General features: G+C 40.3%; 1 protein-coding gene across 6 annotated transcripts in view; it reads right to left on the bottom strand.

Moving 5' to 3' along the window:
- The window catches only part of LOC107308775 (sodium channel protein type 5 subunit alpha-like), a 195,104-nt gene that overhangs the window by 103,831 nt on the left and 71,574 nt on the right, over positions 1-19,699 (bottom strand). For all 6 annotated transcript variants that reach the window (XM_015852888.2, XM_015852891.2, XM_015852892.2 and 3 more), the window contains exons 8-11: positions 18,816-18,879; positions 6,686-6,827; positions 5,698-5,895; positions 1,649-1,831 (exon numbers count right to left, since the gene is read on the bottom strand). In XM_015852888.2, coding sequence (XP_015708374.1) covers positions 1,649-1,831; positions 5,698-5,895; positions 6,686-6,827; positions 18,816-18,879 — 587 coding nt within the window. The remainder of the gene's footprint in view (positions 1-1,648; positions 1,832-5,697; positions 5,896-6,685; positions 6,828-18,815; positions 18,880-19,699) is intronic.

The raw sequence follows: 19,699 nt of genomic DNA, 5'->3' as shown, positions 1-19,699 counted from the left end.
CACGAAGAGGAAATTAATGGTAAGAGTATTTAGGCAGAACATACTTTTGATTTTACAGCCTGCCCAGAATTATCAGCTTCTTCAGAACTTTCTCGTGAGCCAAGTATATATGAAAAGAGGTGAGATCTCCACAAACCAGCAAAGCCAAATGAGCATTATTTTGCACTGTAGCTCACCCCGACGGATTATGTAATGATGCTATTTTGTGACACTGGCACAAGGAAGCACACAAAAACCAGGCTTCTTCTAACTAAAAACAACCCATTTGGATTGCTACCAAACTTTTAACTGGTAAAAAAAAAAAAATACAATCCATGCCTGGGTTTCCATGACACAGTCATTGAGACTGATTTCTGATGGCAACACACTTCCAGCTGCTCAGATTGCATCTGAATGATGACTCAGCCTTACTCCCTCCAACCATGCCAGATACTGCCTTGCGGAGAAGATTTACTATTAGCTTTGAAATGTGTCTCCCATGTTTCTCATGCATATGATATCCAGGGGCAAAAAGTGCAAACAAGAAATATTAATTTAAGGAAGATACTGGCAATGTACGGCTTCGAACTGTGATCATTCTGGTACTTAAAGTCTTGAAATCCATCCGGAATGAAGCTAGAGAGCAACTCTGGCTTTAACAAAGGCATAATTTGTAATACAACCCACTCAACCAATGAGGCGAAAATGAAAACTATTGAGATAAAAAAAATTAAAAAAAAAAATTAAAAAAAAAAAGTATGCTATTTACAGAAATACAGCTCTGCATAAATCTTATAAGCTTGGGAGTCTGTAATTGGTCACATTTACTTAAATCACTTACTTGTTTTCTATCAGCTTTTTATGGCTGCCAAGTACCCCTAAATTCACTGACAACAAAATAGGAAAAGACTTAGCCCATTACATGGCTGTTCAGAAAACAAATAAAAATAAAAAGCACTGATTTTAACTTTGCCCTTAGTTAAGCAGAAACAAATTATCTGAAGCTATTTACCATCATTTGATACACGCAGCAAGTGTAGATTCATATTCATGCATGTCAGTATCATTTATACAAAACCCTATTTAACAACAGTTTCACTCTATTTTTGTTCCTGCAACATACAGTAGAAACAAGTGCCACAAAGTTTTGACTTGGAGGCAACTAGCGAAGTAATGGAAAAATGTAAATATCATCTTTATATATCATTAAAAATGCCCTCAGAGGCACGTTTCCTCCTTTTCTGCTCCTCTCTTTTCTTTTTAAGCTTTGCAGGTTTCTCCTAAGAGCATTTTGACTCTAATAGGGAATGGACAAATATAATCAGATGAATGAAATTAGAGTAAGAAAACAAATTAGGCTGCGAGGGGATCCCAAAGCAAAAATAAATAAATAAATAAAATGCTAAAAAACAACAACAACAAAAAAGAGCGATAAAATAGGTTCACGGGTTCACAGGAATGCTTAGTGAGCATTTTTAATTCATTCTGAAAAGAAAGTACTAATATGTTTCCTTTTACAGTTCTAACACACACTATCTCCAGGTCAGTCGTCACATTAAATATTGATTCTTCTCTCCTGCTGAAAGTTTCAGCTTTAATTGCATACCCAGAGCTTGGCCGACCCAGCAAGTGCAGTGAGAAAGAAGTGATGTTTCAGACCACGTCTTACCATTCTCCTCTGACCATCATCGTATTCACACTTAGAATTCCTCTGGTCATCCCCATACTCTTCTGCCCCCAAAGATTTCTTTTTCTTTCGCCTGTTTCTTCTTTCCTTGGCATTTTTGGATGCTAAAGGTGACATTTCCAGGGAGCTAAGTGACATCGAGTCAATCCCTTTAGCAGCTAGTGCCTAAAAGAGAAGATGGTAGAAGGTGCAAAAGTTATTCTTTGACTTTCAGATCCCACTGAGCACTAATGGTTACTCATTTTTCATTCTACATCTTAAGTTTGTACAAGAGATAAATTAAAATTTTGAAGAGGTCATTAATGATAAAACTACCTTGCATGGCTGGAACTGTTCTTAACCTGTTTCTAACCTCACTATTTAGTCATAAGGAAAATAAGTTCCGAATAAGAGCCAAGTTCCTAGTACAGATGCACACATGCAGGTTTACCACTCATACCCTGTGTTGGAAAATAGGAATGGCTTCATAAAGCAATCTGATTTATGGAGAGCTCATGAGCAATAAATCTTAACACTTCACAAGAGAACCAGCTTGTAGGCACACACTCCTTTTGGAGCATCACTTCTGTTGGTGGCCAAAAGACTGGGGTCTGGACACCACAAAATCAACATCCCCCATGACTGCAGCTCCTTAAACCAGGAGGCTGAGCAAGAGGGGAGCCAAGCTGGTGGCTGTGCTTTCCTCTTCTGTCATGGAGAGATGCTAGGAGCAGCAGGAAATTCATTTGGCACATCTTTGTAAACACTTATCCCAAGCAGCAGCACAGGCAGCTGTGATGAGAGATTCAAGGAGAAAACCATGGGCTTAACTGGAGATAAGGTGGACTTTGCTATGCTGTGTGCTTCAGTGCTGTGCTTGCTATCTGGTGGGATCACGGCAGGAGCTGCCTGATAACAGACCAACCGCTAACAACCCAGCAGAAGCCGACTGCAAAAGTCTGAGCACACAAAGCAAGAGCCTTGAAAGCAAATGTGCAGCAGGAGGAAGAATCAATACCAGCAGAGAGGAAGGCGCAGCCCACGCCAGCTCACTGGGTCCCCATCCCCAAGGATGCCAGCTCTGCACAAAGCTTGAGGTCAGGCCTGGAGGTGATGTGTCCCAGCAGGAGCCACATCAGTGACATGCAGACAGGCCCATTTGCAGAGCCCCAGATGGAGTATGTAAAATGAGAGAAATATAAAAAAATTAAAAACCTCTCCAGGTTCCCAAGAACAGGAGGAACAGATGAATCCTCAATGCTATTGTCTGCAAGCCACTAGAATCAAACAGGCAATCAGCTCTCCGCAGCAAAATACTCCCTTCCTCCCACAGGCATCAGTCCAAGGAAAGTGAAGGCACTTAACAGTCGTGTAAAGAATCAATCATGTATTTCAAGGAGTAGTGGTAGCTCTATCAAGCTGAGAGCACAACAAAACTTAATTCCCATGGGAAATATCTTTCATGAGCAAGCTGCTTAGAGCAGAGAGGAGGGCTCAGACATCAGTCTAGGCTGTTGTATTTTGTTTAATATATTTATTTTCTAAAATCAATTGATTTAATTGCTGTGCTGAAGTCCTTTCTCTTCATAGTGATTCAGCAAGTCTTCTGGTGTTAAATTCAGGTTTAGGAATGTGTTAGAACAATTGTGTAAATTGACTGATGGTCCCCAAGCAGGTTTATCAGTTATATCTATGTTCTCTTTATATTGAGCAAATCAAAGCTGGTCTAAAGAGTTTCAGTTTTCATTTCAGATTGCCATCATACTGCGTTGAACTAGAAAATATTGTAGGTTGTGCTATTAAGCTTGCTGTACTCTTACTGAAAAAGAAGCTAATTTCAGCTTCCTAGTATTTTCTTGCTTGGACTGAAAATGCTTTCTGCTTTATATCAGTTGTTGAAAAAGGATTTGGACCAACTTGTTCCTCAGGGCATGGAGGATGTGCCCACATCCTACCTACCTGCTCTTCCTGATTGGCTTCCAGTGACTGAGCTGAACATCCTGTCCCCCCTGCACTGCAAACCTCTGTTAAGACCCAGGGGAGGGAAGGACATGGGGAGCTGGTATGTCCTGCAAGGACAGGTGGTGACTAAAGGATGGGAGAATAGCACATCTCAGGCAAACCCTGATGTCATTTGTGCACAGGATGGAACTTAAGGTGAGTTCTAGTGGTATGGTAAGCAAGTCAAAATTGAGAACTTGAGATAAGGGCCTGAAGAGCAAAATTAAAACTGAGTAGCTCTGACTGGAGCAAAGGAAATCTGAAAGCTATATGGCATAGCAGACCACTCAAATCACGTTGCTGAGCATCTTCTTCAGGATGCTCAGTTTGAGATGCTGGGGACTCATTCACAGAATAACTGAACTTCACATGTAGTTATGGACAGCTTCATTTTTCAGGTACAAAGCTGTAGGTGACAGCTTGTGGGCATTCAGACAGCCCAATCAAGTAAACATATTGGATCCTATCCTCTGTATTAGTAAGTTGCTTCTCCACAAAAATGAGATAATACTAAATAATACTAATGAGTAGTTTTGAAGCATGAGGAGTCTGAGGGGTGACAGGAGGCACTGAAAAACCTCAGAGGATGTTAGTCATTTGGGTTTTGAAGCAGTCTTTGAAAGCCTGAATCTGGAAATTCTCTTGAGCTGGCCTAAGGCTACAGAGCAAACAAGGAGAAACTCGAGAACTGTTCTTGAGTCACACACTGTCAACTCTCAGTACTGAACCAGACACAGGAAAAATGAGACATGGCTGGTTAAAGAGAAGACCACGCTGTAAATCATACAGAAAAAAAATGGAAACAATTTAGGTTTGCATGAGAAACCTTCATTTTGACACATACTGACTTTCAGGCCTTAATGTTCCTTTTCTGTGTACATACATACAGGTTTAACTAAAATCAAAGACTTCAAAAGGAAATGCTTAAATGTGTTTAATTATAACTGGGGCTACCAAAGCTGACTGTTATTAAGAAGAGCTCAGCTGGAGTCAAAAGACATGAAAATTTACACAAAACAGGTACAAGCTGGAGTTCAGTTTGCTCCCTAAGGTTATGGCATAAAGTTACTCTGTTCATATACGGACTAAATTGCATTTACCTATTACTTAAATCATCAAAATAGATCTTTAAAAGGACCTAAGCCACACATAAGCCTCTACTAGCATTCTGTAAAGAATGAATTGCATTTTCTATTTTCTTTCCAAGGATTTAAATGGGCTTTGTATTAGGCCCTGAAGCCACACGTACCCGAAAGCAAATTATGTACATTAGTTTATATTGTGTATCGAGGATTTATTTCTCTCAGCTACACTGCTGCATGTTATTTCAGACTAATTTTCTTATTGTCTTCCTGATCACAGCACCTAAAATGTTCTCTTCAACTGTTTAATAAAGGATTTCAACCCCACACAAACCACAGGCAAATTAATTGGTGTTATTAAGGCCACGTCGCTACATCCACATTTTGGCCTCCTCGTTTTGCTGGAAACTGCAACACATCCTTCAAGCCATATCCTTTACAAAATTTGCACTGTTTAACCTCAAGATCCATCCATTCACTTGTACAGTTACAAAGTCATATGCATTTCACATGGGTTAATATCCAGCTTTGTATCCATTATCAGACAACGGGGTATTCACAGCAGTGTAAACGAAGCTGTGTGTAAATGAGCGTGGGCTGGAGATGTGGTGGAAGGAGGTTCAGCTGGAGCTACAGCTGAGCTACCAAAATAGATGTTCTGTTCTTGAATGCAGATGTAGTTATATCATCATGAATATGTTGTATATGTCAACGAATATAAATTCATCTGCTGGCATACACAGTTACAGTTCAACCAATACAGCTCTGGATGCGTAAACACTAAATGGCCTTACTTTGAGCAGGGGGAATCATCATTTTTCCTTTAGAAAGGACTATAAAAACTCTGTCTGGGACAATAAACATGAGGCTGCTTTCAAACAAACTCTTATTTTGAAATAAAGAGAATTTGAATCTTGAGGTACCATCTTAAATTTACCCAAGGACAGTCACATCATACAGTTTACCGACCTCCTGCTCTTTCTTTAACATTTCCATGGCTTCCCGAAACTTTCTTTCCTTTTCTTCTGTTTCAGCAATAGTGGCTTGGTTCTGCTCTTCATATGCCATGGCCACCACAGCCAGAATCAGGTTGACCAGATAAAATGAGCCCAGAAAGATGACCAGCATAAAAAACAGCATGTAGATCTTCCCAGCAGATCTGAGAGTCTAAAAGTACAAAGATAAAATCACTAAGACTTGTTTACAATGTATTTTGAAAGGAAAAATAAAAGATATTTTGCTTCTTCTTTAAACATAAATTTAAAATATAATTTTAATTTAGCTTTTGTTCTTCACAGAATCATAGAATCACCAAGGTTGGAAAAGACCTTCAGGATCATCAAGTCCAACCAGCTGCCTATCACCAATAGTTCTCCCTAAACCATGTCCCTCAGCACAATGTCTAAACATTCCTTGAACATCTCAATGAAAGGTACTTTTGGGGTGAAATTCACCTAAGCATTCCTGAGAGATCTGCTTTGACTGCACTGCCCAGTTCTTCATGAGATTCATAGGCATAACTGGAGTTTAGCATGGTAGGTTGAGCTTGTATTACAGATATGGAAGAGCTTGACACTGGTGATAGAAACTGCTGTGTGCTATTATGGGGTCCAATAATATGAGAGATTCAGCCTTCCAGAGTTGTGCATGAAGTTCTGCACCACACAAATGCAATTGTTCAAAGAATCTTCTCAAATTCAGGTAAGTTCATAGAAGTCTGCTCTTAACTACAATTCTGCCCTCTCCCCCAGGCAGCCAGTCTAATGCATTCTCATATGATCAGCACTTCTCAGAAAGGAAACTGATTGTAATAATTGATCGTCCTTGTCCAGAACATGCCAAGAACGGTTTACTTAATAACTAGGAATTATTTCTCACCTTTAATTATTAGATTTTTAACTATAACAAGACTCTGTGCTTATTACATATTTCAAAAAGTAATAGAACACACTCCTACCTGTTGGTAGAGGCGCTCCCAATAATCTTGAGTCATAAGACGGAAGAGAGAGAGAAAGGCCCAGCCAAAAGTATCAAAGCTTGTGTAACCGTGGTCAGGATTTTCCCCAGCCTTCAGACATATGTATCCCTCAGGGCAGGTGCTGCAAAACAGGAGAGACAATACATGAAATGTGACATAGTTGGCTTCAGCATGGAAAAATAGATTTCAAGGGACGATATTGAATGTTCTTGCTTAAATGCACAGATGCTCCAAGGTAAATTCTACTGAGTGAAAACACAATCATATATTCTAACTTCACAGTACCAAAGATCTTTGCAATCTTATTTTTCCTCTGAAAGGGCAATCTGGGAAATGATAATCACAGCTAGAGCTAAAATGATTGCCTGGCATTCTACTATTTGGAATAGAGAGAAATGAGGTGTCTAACTAAGCAGGATTTTGGTACTCAAATGTAATTTCTCCTACCACTTACTACTAATTAAAAATCATAAACTTGGTGTCTCCTGTTACAGTTCTGTGTAACACTCTGATGGTGAACCTGCTTTTCTGGTTGTGTAGTCTGACACTGGCTGGAGAACATCAGCATCTGCCATCTGAGCTCCTTCCTGATTGCTTACCTGACCTCACACTCACCCCCTGCAAGGACTAAATCTTCAGTCTAAGAAACCCAACCCTTCATTCCAACACTAGTTTAGTATGGGTTCATGACTTTTTTTTTTTGTCTGTTTTGACCAGGAAAATATTGCAGATCCATGTATTAAATGGCAAGCAGATATCATGACTTACATCAGCTCTCATTAAACTTTAAGACTCTTTACAAGTGATTTTCTAGCTCCTGATGTCAGAACTGAAAAAGAATGCTCTCTGCTTTAGAGCCAGCAGTGGCACTATGTACCAAACTGCACCTCATCAAATTAAATAGCACAAGGTGGCAGAGATCCCTGATCACTGAGCGTCCTATTCCAGCACTGAGGCAAGAAACACTTAGTCAAAAGACTCCACACACCTTCACACCAGAAGCCACTTCCCAAACTTCCTAATATTGCCACACAGCACAAAGCGAAGCAATAACACAAATAATGAACAGTCAGTTTCAAATGACACACACACACATAAAGACAAAAAAAGATTCATGAGAAAGCAGGCTGTGCATCAGCAGGAAAATCAAGGATTAATTTACGGATGTGTAAGTTTGATATTGATATAAGTCAAATCTCTGCACTGCATGGCAGGAACCCAGCACTGCATGTTGAGCTGAAAATACATTGCTACAGGTCCTGAAGTTATACAAATCTATGGTGTCAGCCACCAACATTACACATTCAAGAACATTTTAAGAAGCTTAATTTAATATCATTAGTCAAGCATAAATTTTCAAATAAGTCTGCTTTGAACACTGAAAAAAAGGAGTGTTGAAGCGCTGCAAAATGTCTGCAAAGCCACATTTGCAGTGATCTTCAGAAAAAGCAATAAAAAAACAGAAAAGAACAGTTGATGCTTAGTGAATTAAGTGTAATACACAAGTTAATATATTAAGTGATTCCGTCGTCTCAGGTAGAGCCAGCTTAGTTTTGATCAGCTGAGAATTTAGACCATAGTAACTGCATCTCACAGAGAAAGAAAAAGGAAAATGCATCTCAATTTCTCCCTGCCTAGAAATGCAGAGAGTTCTAGAGTTTTCCTACTCCCTATTGTTTCCTGATCAGAGCCACATTTGAATAAAAATTCAATGAAGTAACACTTCTTAGAAAAGAAGAAAATGCAGAAATTTGGGCTTCCCTCCCTCCCCAAAAATATGCAAAGACACACTGAATTTCTCTTGTATAACCATGTCCTTTATCGAGGCAACATTTTCACTAAACTTCCTCTCTCCCAGAGGCAGCATCTGCTGTCACTTTGCCACAGAGACATGAGATTTCTGCCTCAGATCTGCTGCTACAGACAGCCTACAGTGCCTGTGACATGCTGCTGACACCGTTCAAGAGCTCTGAGAAATAGATCCTCTGGGTTCCAGAGAAGAAAACCCTATCTGCTTGCATGCACTAAGACATCTTGCCCAGGCAGGACATGAAAATTCTTGTTAAGGCTCTTTCCCTTTGCAAAGAAAATAAATTTGTTGACATGCTGTGCTTGCCTGGAAACCGAGTTATTATTTACAGAGGTGGACAAACTTTCATAAAATCACAGAATTGTTTGAGTTGGAAGGGATCCTTAAAGGCCATCTGATCCAACTCCCTGCAATGAACAGAGATGCCTACGGCTTCATCAGGTGTTCAGAGCTCTCTTTAGCCTGACTTTGGGTGTCTCTTTCCTTAGTCCTGCAGGAAAGGCCGATCTTAAGAAGATCCAATGATCTGCTTTCACTGTTCTTATTTTAATATTACTACTAATGGCCAAAACATCTGAATGCAGCTCTTAGGTTTACTGCCAGTGTTTCTTACTGGGAAAACTTCATTTTGAAGAAAGAGAAGGCTATTTGTTGCAAACTGCTTGAAAAACCTAAGAAGTGGAGATGCAATTCTTCTGACTATGAATGTGAGCAACAGCTCCTCATACTAATATTTGTTGTTTATAACACTGTTACCATTTTTCCATGCTTGCTTTTACTTTTATGTATCTCAAAAGTAATTTCCACGTAGCAATAGATGGCTAGAGTGAAAAGATTAGTGTGGTTTTGTAGCGGGCATACACTGTACTCTCATACAAGGACTTTCCTGATAGAAATGCCTTCTATTTTATGATGATGTCCCATGATATCAAAGGTGGATATTGGTATGGCAGTAGAGGTTGAGCCTTCCCACCAATATTCCTGGGTGGTGCACCTCAGCAGTGGCAACACTGGCCAAGTTCCAGACAGCAAAGCACAGTTATCACATCAGGAGCATCTCAATCAGCTCATCCATGTGTATCAATGGATTATGACCAGGGCACTGTATATCAAGCCGAATATCAGCCTCAATGAGTTGGAAATGATGATGGCAATGTTGGAATATTGCAAAGTTTGCAGTAAGTGGGTCCCATGAATACTAACACAACAGAAAGAGAACAATATGCAAGTTTGTCAGAACCTTCTGAACCAATATGAAGCTGAAGGTGATGGTTTCCTGGATAGCAATCATTATTGGTGATGTGATGTCATCACTATGAGACAGTCAAAATGGCACTTCATGGAGTGGTGACATGAGAATTTCCCATTGAAGGTAAAGTTCAAGATGCAGCCCTCAGGGTGTAAAGTGACGTGCACTGTCTTTTGGGATGGAAAAGGGGCGATCCTTCTGGCTTTCCTGGAAATCATCAACTCTGACCATGATTGATTATGCTGACTAAGCTGAAGGCTCCAATTTCCAAAGTCAGACCAGAGAAGAAGACAATCGTTCTCTGGCAACATGATGACTCCAGGCCCCAGACCAATTAGAAGACTGTGGAGTGTACTGCTAGTCTTGGCTGGACTGTCTTGCTGCGCTCACTGTATAATTTGTCTTTTGTGCCTTCTGACTTCCATCTGTCTGGGCCAGTGAAAGCTGGACTGTATAAGTAACATTGTCCTAGCAACTGTGTCATCATAGCAGCTGTGAAATTGTGTGTCACCTCCATTGGTGCAGATTTTTATAAGCATGGCATGCAGGCTCTTGTTCATCACTGCTGAAAATGCACAGTGAGGGGCAGTGAGTATGTTGAACTATATGGCTATGTGTATGATGAGCTACCTTCAGCACAGAAAACATGAACTCCAGCTCAAAGAATGCTATTAACATTAGCTCACATCCCTCTTAACAGAGACTAGATGCTCAAGACAAAAATCTCTTACATTTCAGCTCCTTACACTTCCTCACCCTCTTTTGTAGCCTACAGAAGTGATAGCCCATGGGTTGTAGGTGCTCTGAAAAACTCTGAGAAGAAAAGGAAATGCTGCTTCCCAGAAAAACACTCAACAGAACCTTATGTGGAAGGCTTTCACATGAGAGTATTATTCTGCAACCGACACCATTTCCTCTGAGGATTTTAGTAAGGAGTCTCAAGATTTTGCTGAAGTGTCTTAGATGTGTAATAAAGTCTTCCCCTCCAGATTTATTTATTTATTTATTTTCAATCACTTTAGCTTTTTTTTTACTTCGGGGAAGCATTACAGAGGATTGCACTCTCCTCTGATTCACAAGGATGGGCAGCAACAACAAAATACCTAAATACAACATCCTGCACAGGAGCCTCTTAGGATACTGTTCAGTTAATCACAGTAAAATTAGTGTCATTGATTCAGAAAAGTTAAAAGCATCAGTCTACCTACCCATCCATCAGCCTGTAATCACCACTGTAAGCTGGCAGTGGCACAGGAAATTAAAGAATAAAAGAAACAGCTTTGTTTTAAATAACACAGATTGGGAGTGCCAGATAGTTGTAGCTGAGGGGCATAATTACAAAATGTTCTGGCTCAAGAGTTTAATCTCAGCAAGCCAAGGAACCTGCTGATTCAGACCGCAGTGGCCAATAAGGTTTGCAATAAAAGATTTGTAAAACAACCATGTGCTGGGTTGTAACATTCAGACCCTGCAGATACATGGAGTGTTGTCCGTGTGTTGCCAGGAGTTAGCAACAACCTGCTGCTCAAGTCAAGCATGTCAGCAGCAAAGTCAGGTCTGCCCCTTTATCTGGAGTAGGTTGCAAAAGCTCACTATGGTTTGCCACACTTAATTGTTTATAAAAGAAGCAGCAATGTGCATTCCACAGACATACACCAAAAAGGAATAAATAAAGCCATAAAAACAAATAAATAGGAAATATATGATGTTAATGGCCCCTAGGTGTCCCTGCTTTGGTCACAACTTACACCTAAGAATGTAGAAAACAAGCAGGAAGGTTTACAGCTGATGTCTTGGACACGTGTCTAATGCCAGCGTAGTACCTGGTCATCATGATGGGGTTTCAACCAAAGAGAACGTTCCCTCTGCTCCAAGGTGGGTTTTTTAGACATTATGTTACAAAAGGGAAAGCAAACTATCATTTATTCTCAATCTATCAGGTGGTCAGACACTGGATCTTCTGCCTAACCCATCAATCAAAATGGAGGGCAATAATTAATCATCATAAACACAATGACAGACAACTACTTAATGAAGATGGTAGCCCACAGTTGGTCTTCTGCTCTCATGTGGTTGATGAGCTTATTACAGCTTTGACTAAGAGGTAATAATACCCATCCTTAAGAACTGAGAGGATTTGGATTTAATCCCTACTGCTGCTGTTTAAACAGAGATCTGATCTCACAGATTCACAACTGATCCCTAGGAGTGGGGGGCTGCTACTTTTGCCCTTAAGGTTGTATAATACATATAATTATCCTCCACATCCCCTGCAGCATCCTTCAGGTGACATTCTTGCTTACTGCTATTCATTATACTCAAGTCAGGGAGCCATCCTCATTCTGACATGACTGTAACCAATAAAGAGGAAATGGAAAAGTCTACGTGATCCACATCAGAATCTAGTTAAATTCATGGAAAATATGCTGCACAACCTGAAGGTTTGTAATAAGTTCATTAATACTGCTTTACTAAACTGAGGTGTAATTAGGCTATTAGCTTTGGCAGTCTAAACAATGTACTTCGGTCTTCATAAAATATTCCCACCTTGGAAGCACTGGAAGAAGTCACATTTGGAAACTATATCCTTTCCTCAGTACAGCAAAATTTCCAGTCTTTTCAGCCATCTACACCCAATTGGACTGAACTGGCTGAGCATTACAAGAACACTGGTCCCATTGGGCACACACCAAAGCCCGTTCACTGGGATGGATCCATTCATGCAGCAAACAAACACACGTGGCCAGACTGCACCCTACCTGACAAAGTATGCTATTCACAGGTCACCCACAAACAGCTGTTTGTGACCACCTTCCCCATTCTTGTCTCTACCCAGGGGTACATACAGTGAAGGCACCTGAGCATCATCTTCACCCCAACCCATTAATGGTTTGTGACTCTAAAATGCAAACCCACTCTGATAAGTGAGATTTTCTCACTGCATTTTTTCAGCAATGAACAAAACACAGCCTGAACCTGAAACCTTCAGATCTTAAGAGAGCAAATGGTTATAATAATAGCAATAATAATAACACAGGTTTACTTAAATTCAGGCAACTCTGAGTGCAGCAGACCTCATTGCCAGCTGCAGAATAAAAGAACCAACTGGGTGCATTATTCTCTGCTGCAGTTCCTCAATTTCCAGCACAGCTGGCATTGTGTTGTTGGGTATGTTTGCTTGTATTGGGGGGCTGAGAGCTATGGGAGATCAGGCTGGTGGACGTGTTATTCTGGAAGACACGTATGTCGTTCCAGGCTCTGTGCCTTCCAAGGCTGAGCAAGAACTGCAGCACTGGTTTGTGCAAGACAAGTTAGAGCTGGGGGAAGCAAAGAAAGCATCAGATAGCAGCCGTGCTCCTTGGTATGGTGTGTATTTCTTCTCCACCCTTCAGGGTTGTGATAAGACTCTGCAAGGGGCTTTAAATCATCCTATGGAGGATGCATAAAGGCAAAGGAATGTTATTACAGCTTGGAGAGATCAAAGCATTGCACCACCGTACATGCTGTAATGGGTATGCTGACAGCATGTTGGCGTGGAGAACCTACCATAACAGTGTTACATGCAGTATTCATGCCGAATATAAAAACAGGCATCTAATACAACTTTATGCACTGGCATTAATTACCTTAGTAAAATGCCACAACACAAAAGGAAACAAAGTTTTATTGCAGTGATGCTTCAGAAGCATCTAGGACTTGCTTAAAAACTTTGAGAATCACACTACATGGTGCTGCCTACATCCCTAACATGCAGTCAGCTCAGTGACAGCAAAACTTACCAAACCATGTAGAATTTTGCCCTGCTCTGCACATTATTTTAATGCATCCTGTTAAGAAAAATCAAGGTCATAGAGAGGATAAAGGTAGCTAAAGTTTCTATAGCAACAGTTACTAGGATGCGGTTGCCAAAGGTGCTTTCTTGTTACATCCTGAAGTAGCTGTACTGGCTGCTTTTCCTTCCTGTTTACTACTCTTTTTGGTAATATTGGTACAGACATGATGCAAATGTGCTTTCTTTGTCAGCATGATCTTGCAGACTGTTCCTGCCCATGAGCTGAATATACAGGACATATCATGTGAAAGGGAACAACAACAACAGCAAAAAAAGCAGTCTGACCTTGAGGGGACACGATCGACTTAAAACATGCACACTTATCTAAAAGAAAAACCAACAAAACTAACAGCTGCAAATAGTACTTCAAGTGTGTGTGGGGGTGGGCGGAAGTAAAAAGAACAAAGATGAGTTTCTCTTTGTCTGCTCATTGACTTTGCATATTGCATATTGTCCATTTCTCATTCCTCTAATGGACAAATCTCCCTGCTTTTCCTATTGCTTGTCCAAACCTGTAGGCAGGCAGAACAGCAGTCTAAGCTGGAGAAATGTCCCTGTGAAATGACAACAGCACAAAAGTGGAACTGCTTTGGATCTGAAATCTATGTTCCTTTTTCATGGACTGATAATCCCAAGCTGAGGCACCCTGTAAGTCCTTGCCCTGTGGGGAAGCACAGGGCTCCATGGTACTGCAAATCTCATTAAAACAAATGGTTAATAGTCACTGAGAAGGAACATGCTGTAATTGCATGAGTGGCACAAGGCAGGATTGGTGTAGCATGCCATATAATGCTCCCCGTAGCTCATCCCTGGGAGATTTGGTAAAGTAATCACAGCAGGAGATGCTTGGTAGAAATGCTGTTGATGTGCTCAAGCAGAATGCCAACCCTGGGGCTGAACATGGGATCAGGAGTGCATTTCCTCAAGCTAGTAGTGTTCTCAAGAGTCTTCCTGGCCATTTCGCCCAGCTCTAACCACGTGCCATCACCTGGGGCCAAGCACAAAGTGTGCCAAGTGGGTCCTTGAGCATACTCTAAAGCTTTGGTCCAACCATGAGTTTTGCCATTGGCACTATCACTGTGCTCAGTTATGGATATGTGGTACATCTGACCTCACTTTTACATTTGACTACACTTTTAAGATGACGTAGGTGCCTCCTAAAGGCTGTGAGTGCTTGCACTGACCACGTGTGGTATCTGTTGCTCCAGGGAGGAAACCTGGCCACCTGCAGCCCTTGCAAATCATAGTCCACTTACTGGTAACAGATCTCACAAAGGTTAGAGCAGCTTTCATGTTCCGATCCCAGCAGAAATCTTTTGTGTTTGATCACTGTACCAGATCTTTACTGGACCTCCTCAGGGCTTAGAACAAGGTTTCAAAGATAGATGAGATACTAGTGTGGGAATTAAACTGAAAGGCAGATTTATAGAGGAATTTGTAATCCCTTTGAAAATCAGAGTGGTAGAGCTTTCTCCATTTACTTTAACCAAATCAATTCAAAGGAGCTGAAATTGCAGAGAACTAACTCGAATAAATCCCAGTGCAGCCACATCTAAAAGAACAACTAAATCTAACCCGAAACACATCAAAAAACATAAATAATTCTGCAAGTACCCTACACTCTCTTTTTTTATTATTAAAAGAGCCTTGCTGCTAGCGATGCTCCTAGTGACTGACCAATCTCAGAGCAGAGGATTTTTCCATTAACGCAGTGCTCTGAATGTGCTTGTTGTTAAACACCAAGTACGCATCACTACTGTTCACTTTGAGCCAAAGAACATCCTCAATCACAATCATTTTCTCTCGACTCCAAGCATTAATTCTTGTTTCCATTGACTTCTCTGTTTCTCTTAAAAATTCAATATATTCTAGCAGCACATCTTGGGGAAATAAATAAATAAATAAATAAATAAAAGCACATGGATAAACAAAACAAAAACACCACAATTTTTCCACTTGATTCAATGAAGAAAAATCAATTTTCAGGCTTCCTGGATCAAGTTTCAGAGGCATCACATGGGAACTCCCTCACCCACAGACAGATTGGTCCCTGACCCAACAAGAAACATGTCCTCTCCCCCACACTCCTACCACATCTCTGCAATGTCATTTTTAATGTAGCTCCTCAAAGTTGCTTGAGTGTATGTAAAAAAATAAACAAATGCTTTTTCTTCCATCTGCCAGCTAATGTACTGGAGACACGTTTGCTGCTGCTGAGTGACATCCATCTATTCAAATCCCTTCTGAACCAGAATCAATATTAGCTAGATCCATTACCTCCTGCTTTATTGGCAGTTTGGGTGCTTGTTCAGAAAACAGTCCCTCCTAGTAATGTAATAAAGCCCCCACCTTTGAGATAATTAGGTTGTCTGTGATACAGCATCCACTGATGATCATTTCCCTGCTGATTTTGGCCTGCTGCTACAGCTCAGGTTGCAATCACCATCACTAAACACTCTTACATCAGACCATCGGAGACTCACTGCCAAATAATTGCCAAATTTAGATTTTTATTTATTTTTATTTTTTTACTCTTCTATAATAACAGCAAGCAGCCAAACCTCGAAGTGTCATTAGCATGCTTTTAAAAATGCACTAAAATGGTTCTGTCAATTATCGTGAGATTTAATATCCCAGCCACAACACAGATATGCCTCAGTGTAACAACATATCCCTCCAGGAGTGCACACATGATACCACCATACCCAGCATTTCTTCTGGGTCCAGTGTAACACAGAGGCTAATAATTTCAAGCTCTTTCAGAGCAAGGGCAGAAGCAAGCTCCAAAAATGCTGTGAACATTCAAACACGGCTTTGCCTACTGTCCTTCCCCCCTTAATTTCATTGCTAGTAGGTGGGAGGACTATGACCTGATGCATCGACTCACTCTTCATTTTCCTTCCCCTGATCTTTTGTTACTGAACTCATTTGCTCTTGGCTTTAACCACTGATGGATAAAGTGAAAGTCCTACTTTGTTAGCCTGCCAGCCTTTAAATGATAGTCTTTTTACCTAACAGGTGGGATGACTTTGCAAGTCCCCTGAGGCAGTAGGATCATGCCTAATCATCCCTATGTCTTTAAATAATAGGAGTGGATGACTGATGGGAAATCTGTGGTACAAAAGGTGAGACAACATCTACTAGTCCTGAACTTATCTGGAGTATTTATTCCCATTATTAGGCGTTTAAAATCAAACCACACCTAATGGTACTAAATACTTCACTGGAAGAACAAGGGATGAAGAAAGCTCATGCATAAAGTGAGAGTGGGTTACTCATTAACAGCACAAATAACAATTGCTTTGATATATTCAAAGAAACAAGCACTAGGACTCTAAGGGTGGCATTTTCCTCTTATTACATAGGAGCTAGAAGTTCTCTCCTGGCAGTTTCAGGCTGTGTCTCTTGTGGTCACAGTGTCTCCATGGGAGCTTGCTCCAATCACAATCTTTTTGCTGACACACTGCAATTTACTGACTCTCTAGAGTAGGTGATTTTGCCAATATACCTTTCTAGAATAAAATTCCCAAATCCATACAGCCTATAAATATAGAGCTATTACATAGGTATTGGATCAGTGTTTAACTTCCCACCGTTTGGACGATTCCAGGGCTGTAGGCCCTAAGCTATTCCTCACAAACTACCTATAATCTAATCAACCCTTTCAAAACTATTCAAGCTGTCACATCCACAGATCAGGTCAATGGTGAGAATAATGTGTAATATTTCATGATGTGCAAAATGTTGCTGCTGTGCTGAGTATTCCTTGCTCAGTGGTACTACCTATTGCTTAGGAAAGGCAGTCCTAAGCCAATCCAACAGTGCAGACAGACTGTCAAATTCTGAGATCCCTGGGAATTATCCTAGCAGTCTTGGAGCCAGACTGAACCTGGATACATGCAGTGTATTACAATCAACAAAATACGTAATTAATGAATGCTGACATTAAACCTTCCTTGGAACGAAGAGGAAAGCATGGCGCTCTGCCCAAGGAGTTTACTGTCTAAATTATAGTGGCAATGCAGATCAGACACACAAGACATGCAGAGGGAAGGCTGACACTTCATCTTAACCTTTGTTTTTTGTAACCTTTGTTTTTTGTAAATACAGATGTAATAGTAGCAGCAGAAAGTAAAGACTCTCTCTCCAAGACCCTATGGCTCTTTTCACCCTCCTGACCACAAGCGAGTTTAGATTATATCTTTTCATCTTCACACTGTCTCACTATACACATACACCTCTTTTTACATCATGTTCTTTATTATATAAATCCTAATTTTCATCAGTAGAACACTTAGTTCTACTAACTCGAAACATCCTCCTACAAAATTAGATCTTCTCCTCCCCTCACCTGACCTGGGTCATCTACCTCCTTGGTTCAAATATCAAATATCTATCATGTTTAGATCAAAATCTCGTCCATCCCACCATGCTAAGGTCTCTATCCTTTGACCCACAACTTGGAACATTCTACAGTCTTTGCATGGCTTATAATCTCTTCTTCTATTCCCTTCAAAAGAACCTTTCACATAAAATAACACACCCAAAGTGCTTAGACCCCAAGGATGGGATGTAGAATGAAAAGTCAGCATTCACAGGTGGTAGGGGTATGGACAAAGCCCTTAGTGCAGAATAAATTAGTATCAGTATCCCATAGGAACTGATCTTGCTGCATATACTGTAAGAAAATGAAACACACGCAGACTGTAAACATATCACATACAAGTGTAGATCACACATTAAAACTGAGTATCTTCCCACCTCCAAAGCATTCTATTTTTGAATCTAGCATTTTTGGATTTGTTTATCATCCTCTGCCAAAAAGAATTCATCGTCACTCAAAATCCCCCTAGTTTTTCTGTTTCCATTCATTTCTCATTCATTCCCTTTGAATACTCCCCATTCAGCCAATGTTACTTAATTTTTACATTTTTATTTTTACTTTCTTTTAATGGAAGAATTCAAATACATTGAAAAAGAACTGTAATAAGGCCTGTAACGATTTCAGACCTAAATAAGGGACACACACAAACTTCTCCTCCCCGCAGTTCAGAAAATTGTATTACTATGCGCAATATTGTCATTATCCTCTCTCCTATAACTACTGACACAAAGAGCTTGAAATATCATGCTGGTGAAAAGTGGACAGAACTGAAAGAAATGTAACAACAACATTAAAAAAAAAACCCAGAAGTGAAGATATTTTTAAATCACTTACCCAGCATCAGTGCTATTGCCACACAGTAACACATCTTCGGTACCATTCTTTATGAAGTAGTTTACTGCAAGAGAATTAAAGAAACAGCTTTTTAACTGGTTACACTCTGGGAATGACAGCACTCACAAATGTTATTCATCAACCAATGTATTCATTCAGGATGGTAAAAGAGATAGAAAGGTGTGGTTTTATTTGTTTTGCTAATTTCAGGAAATGTAAAAATGAAGATGTTTTTTCAAAGCTTTTTAAACACCCGCTGTTTATATTCCAACCTGATCAGTGCAATAGGGTGGCAGTAGGGCTGTGGGCACTGTATGAAGGAAACATCACCCATCTAGCAGTGTCCCTGGCTGCTATAGTTGAGAGCAATGTTATTGAAGTCAGGATAGCAGCACCCAATGAAAGCAATCCAGAATTTTGTCCCTTTGGACTTGACGCTGACAAGATATTTATTAACTGAAGATTAAGATTAAAAATGCAACCAAGTCAAGATCCAGTAATACAAGCAAAACAGCCCATTCCCCCGATCTGGTGAATTCTACTCAGCAGAGAAAATGTGCAGTACAAAGCTAAAGAAAATGGGAAACATGCATGTCGTTAAAGATCAAACAAACAAGGAAGTATTCATAAAGACAAATATTTATCAGCACAGTCATCTGTAATGTCAATGGAGAGAGACAGACACTTCTCAAGGGAGACTCAGAGGAGCACGCTAAATTTAAATGCTCTGGATCATTCCCTGGTTGACTATCAATGAGGCTTAAGGAAATCAGCATCCCCAGGCTAACAAGAGCCTTTGAGCCTTTGTGTATATACTCCATCTTCTATCTCCAGCCAGCAAAGCAGTCTAAAATTCAGAGAAACAGAACAGGAAGTCAACTCTT

Source organism: Coturnix japonica, chromosome 2, assembly GCF_001577835.2.
Source record: "Coturnix japonica isolate 7356 chromosome 2, Coturnix japonica 2.1, whole genome shotgun sequence".
Taxonomy (NCBI): Eukaryota; Metazoa; Chordata; class Aves; order Galliformes; family Phasianidae; genus Coturnix; species Coturnix japonica.
This window is presented reverse-complemented; position numbering and strand designations above follow the sequence as displayed.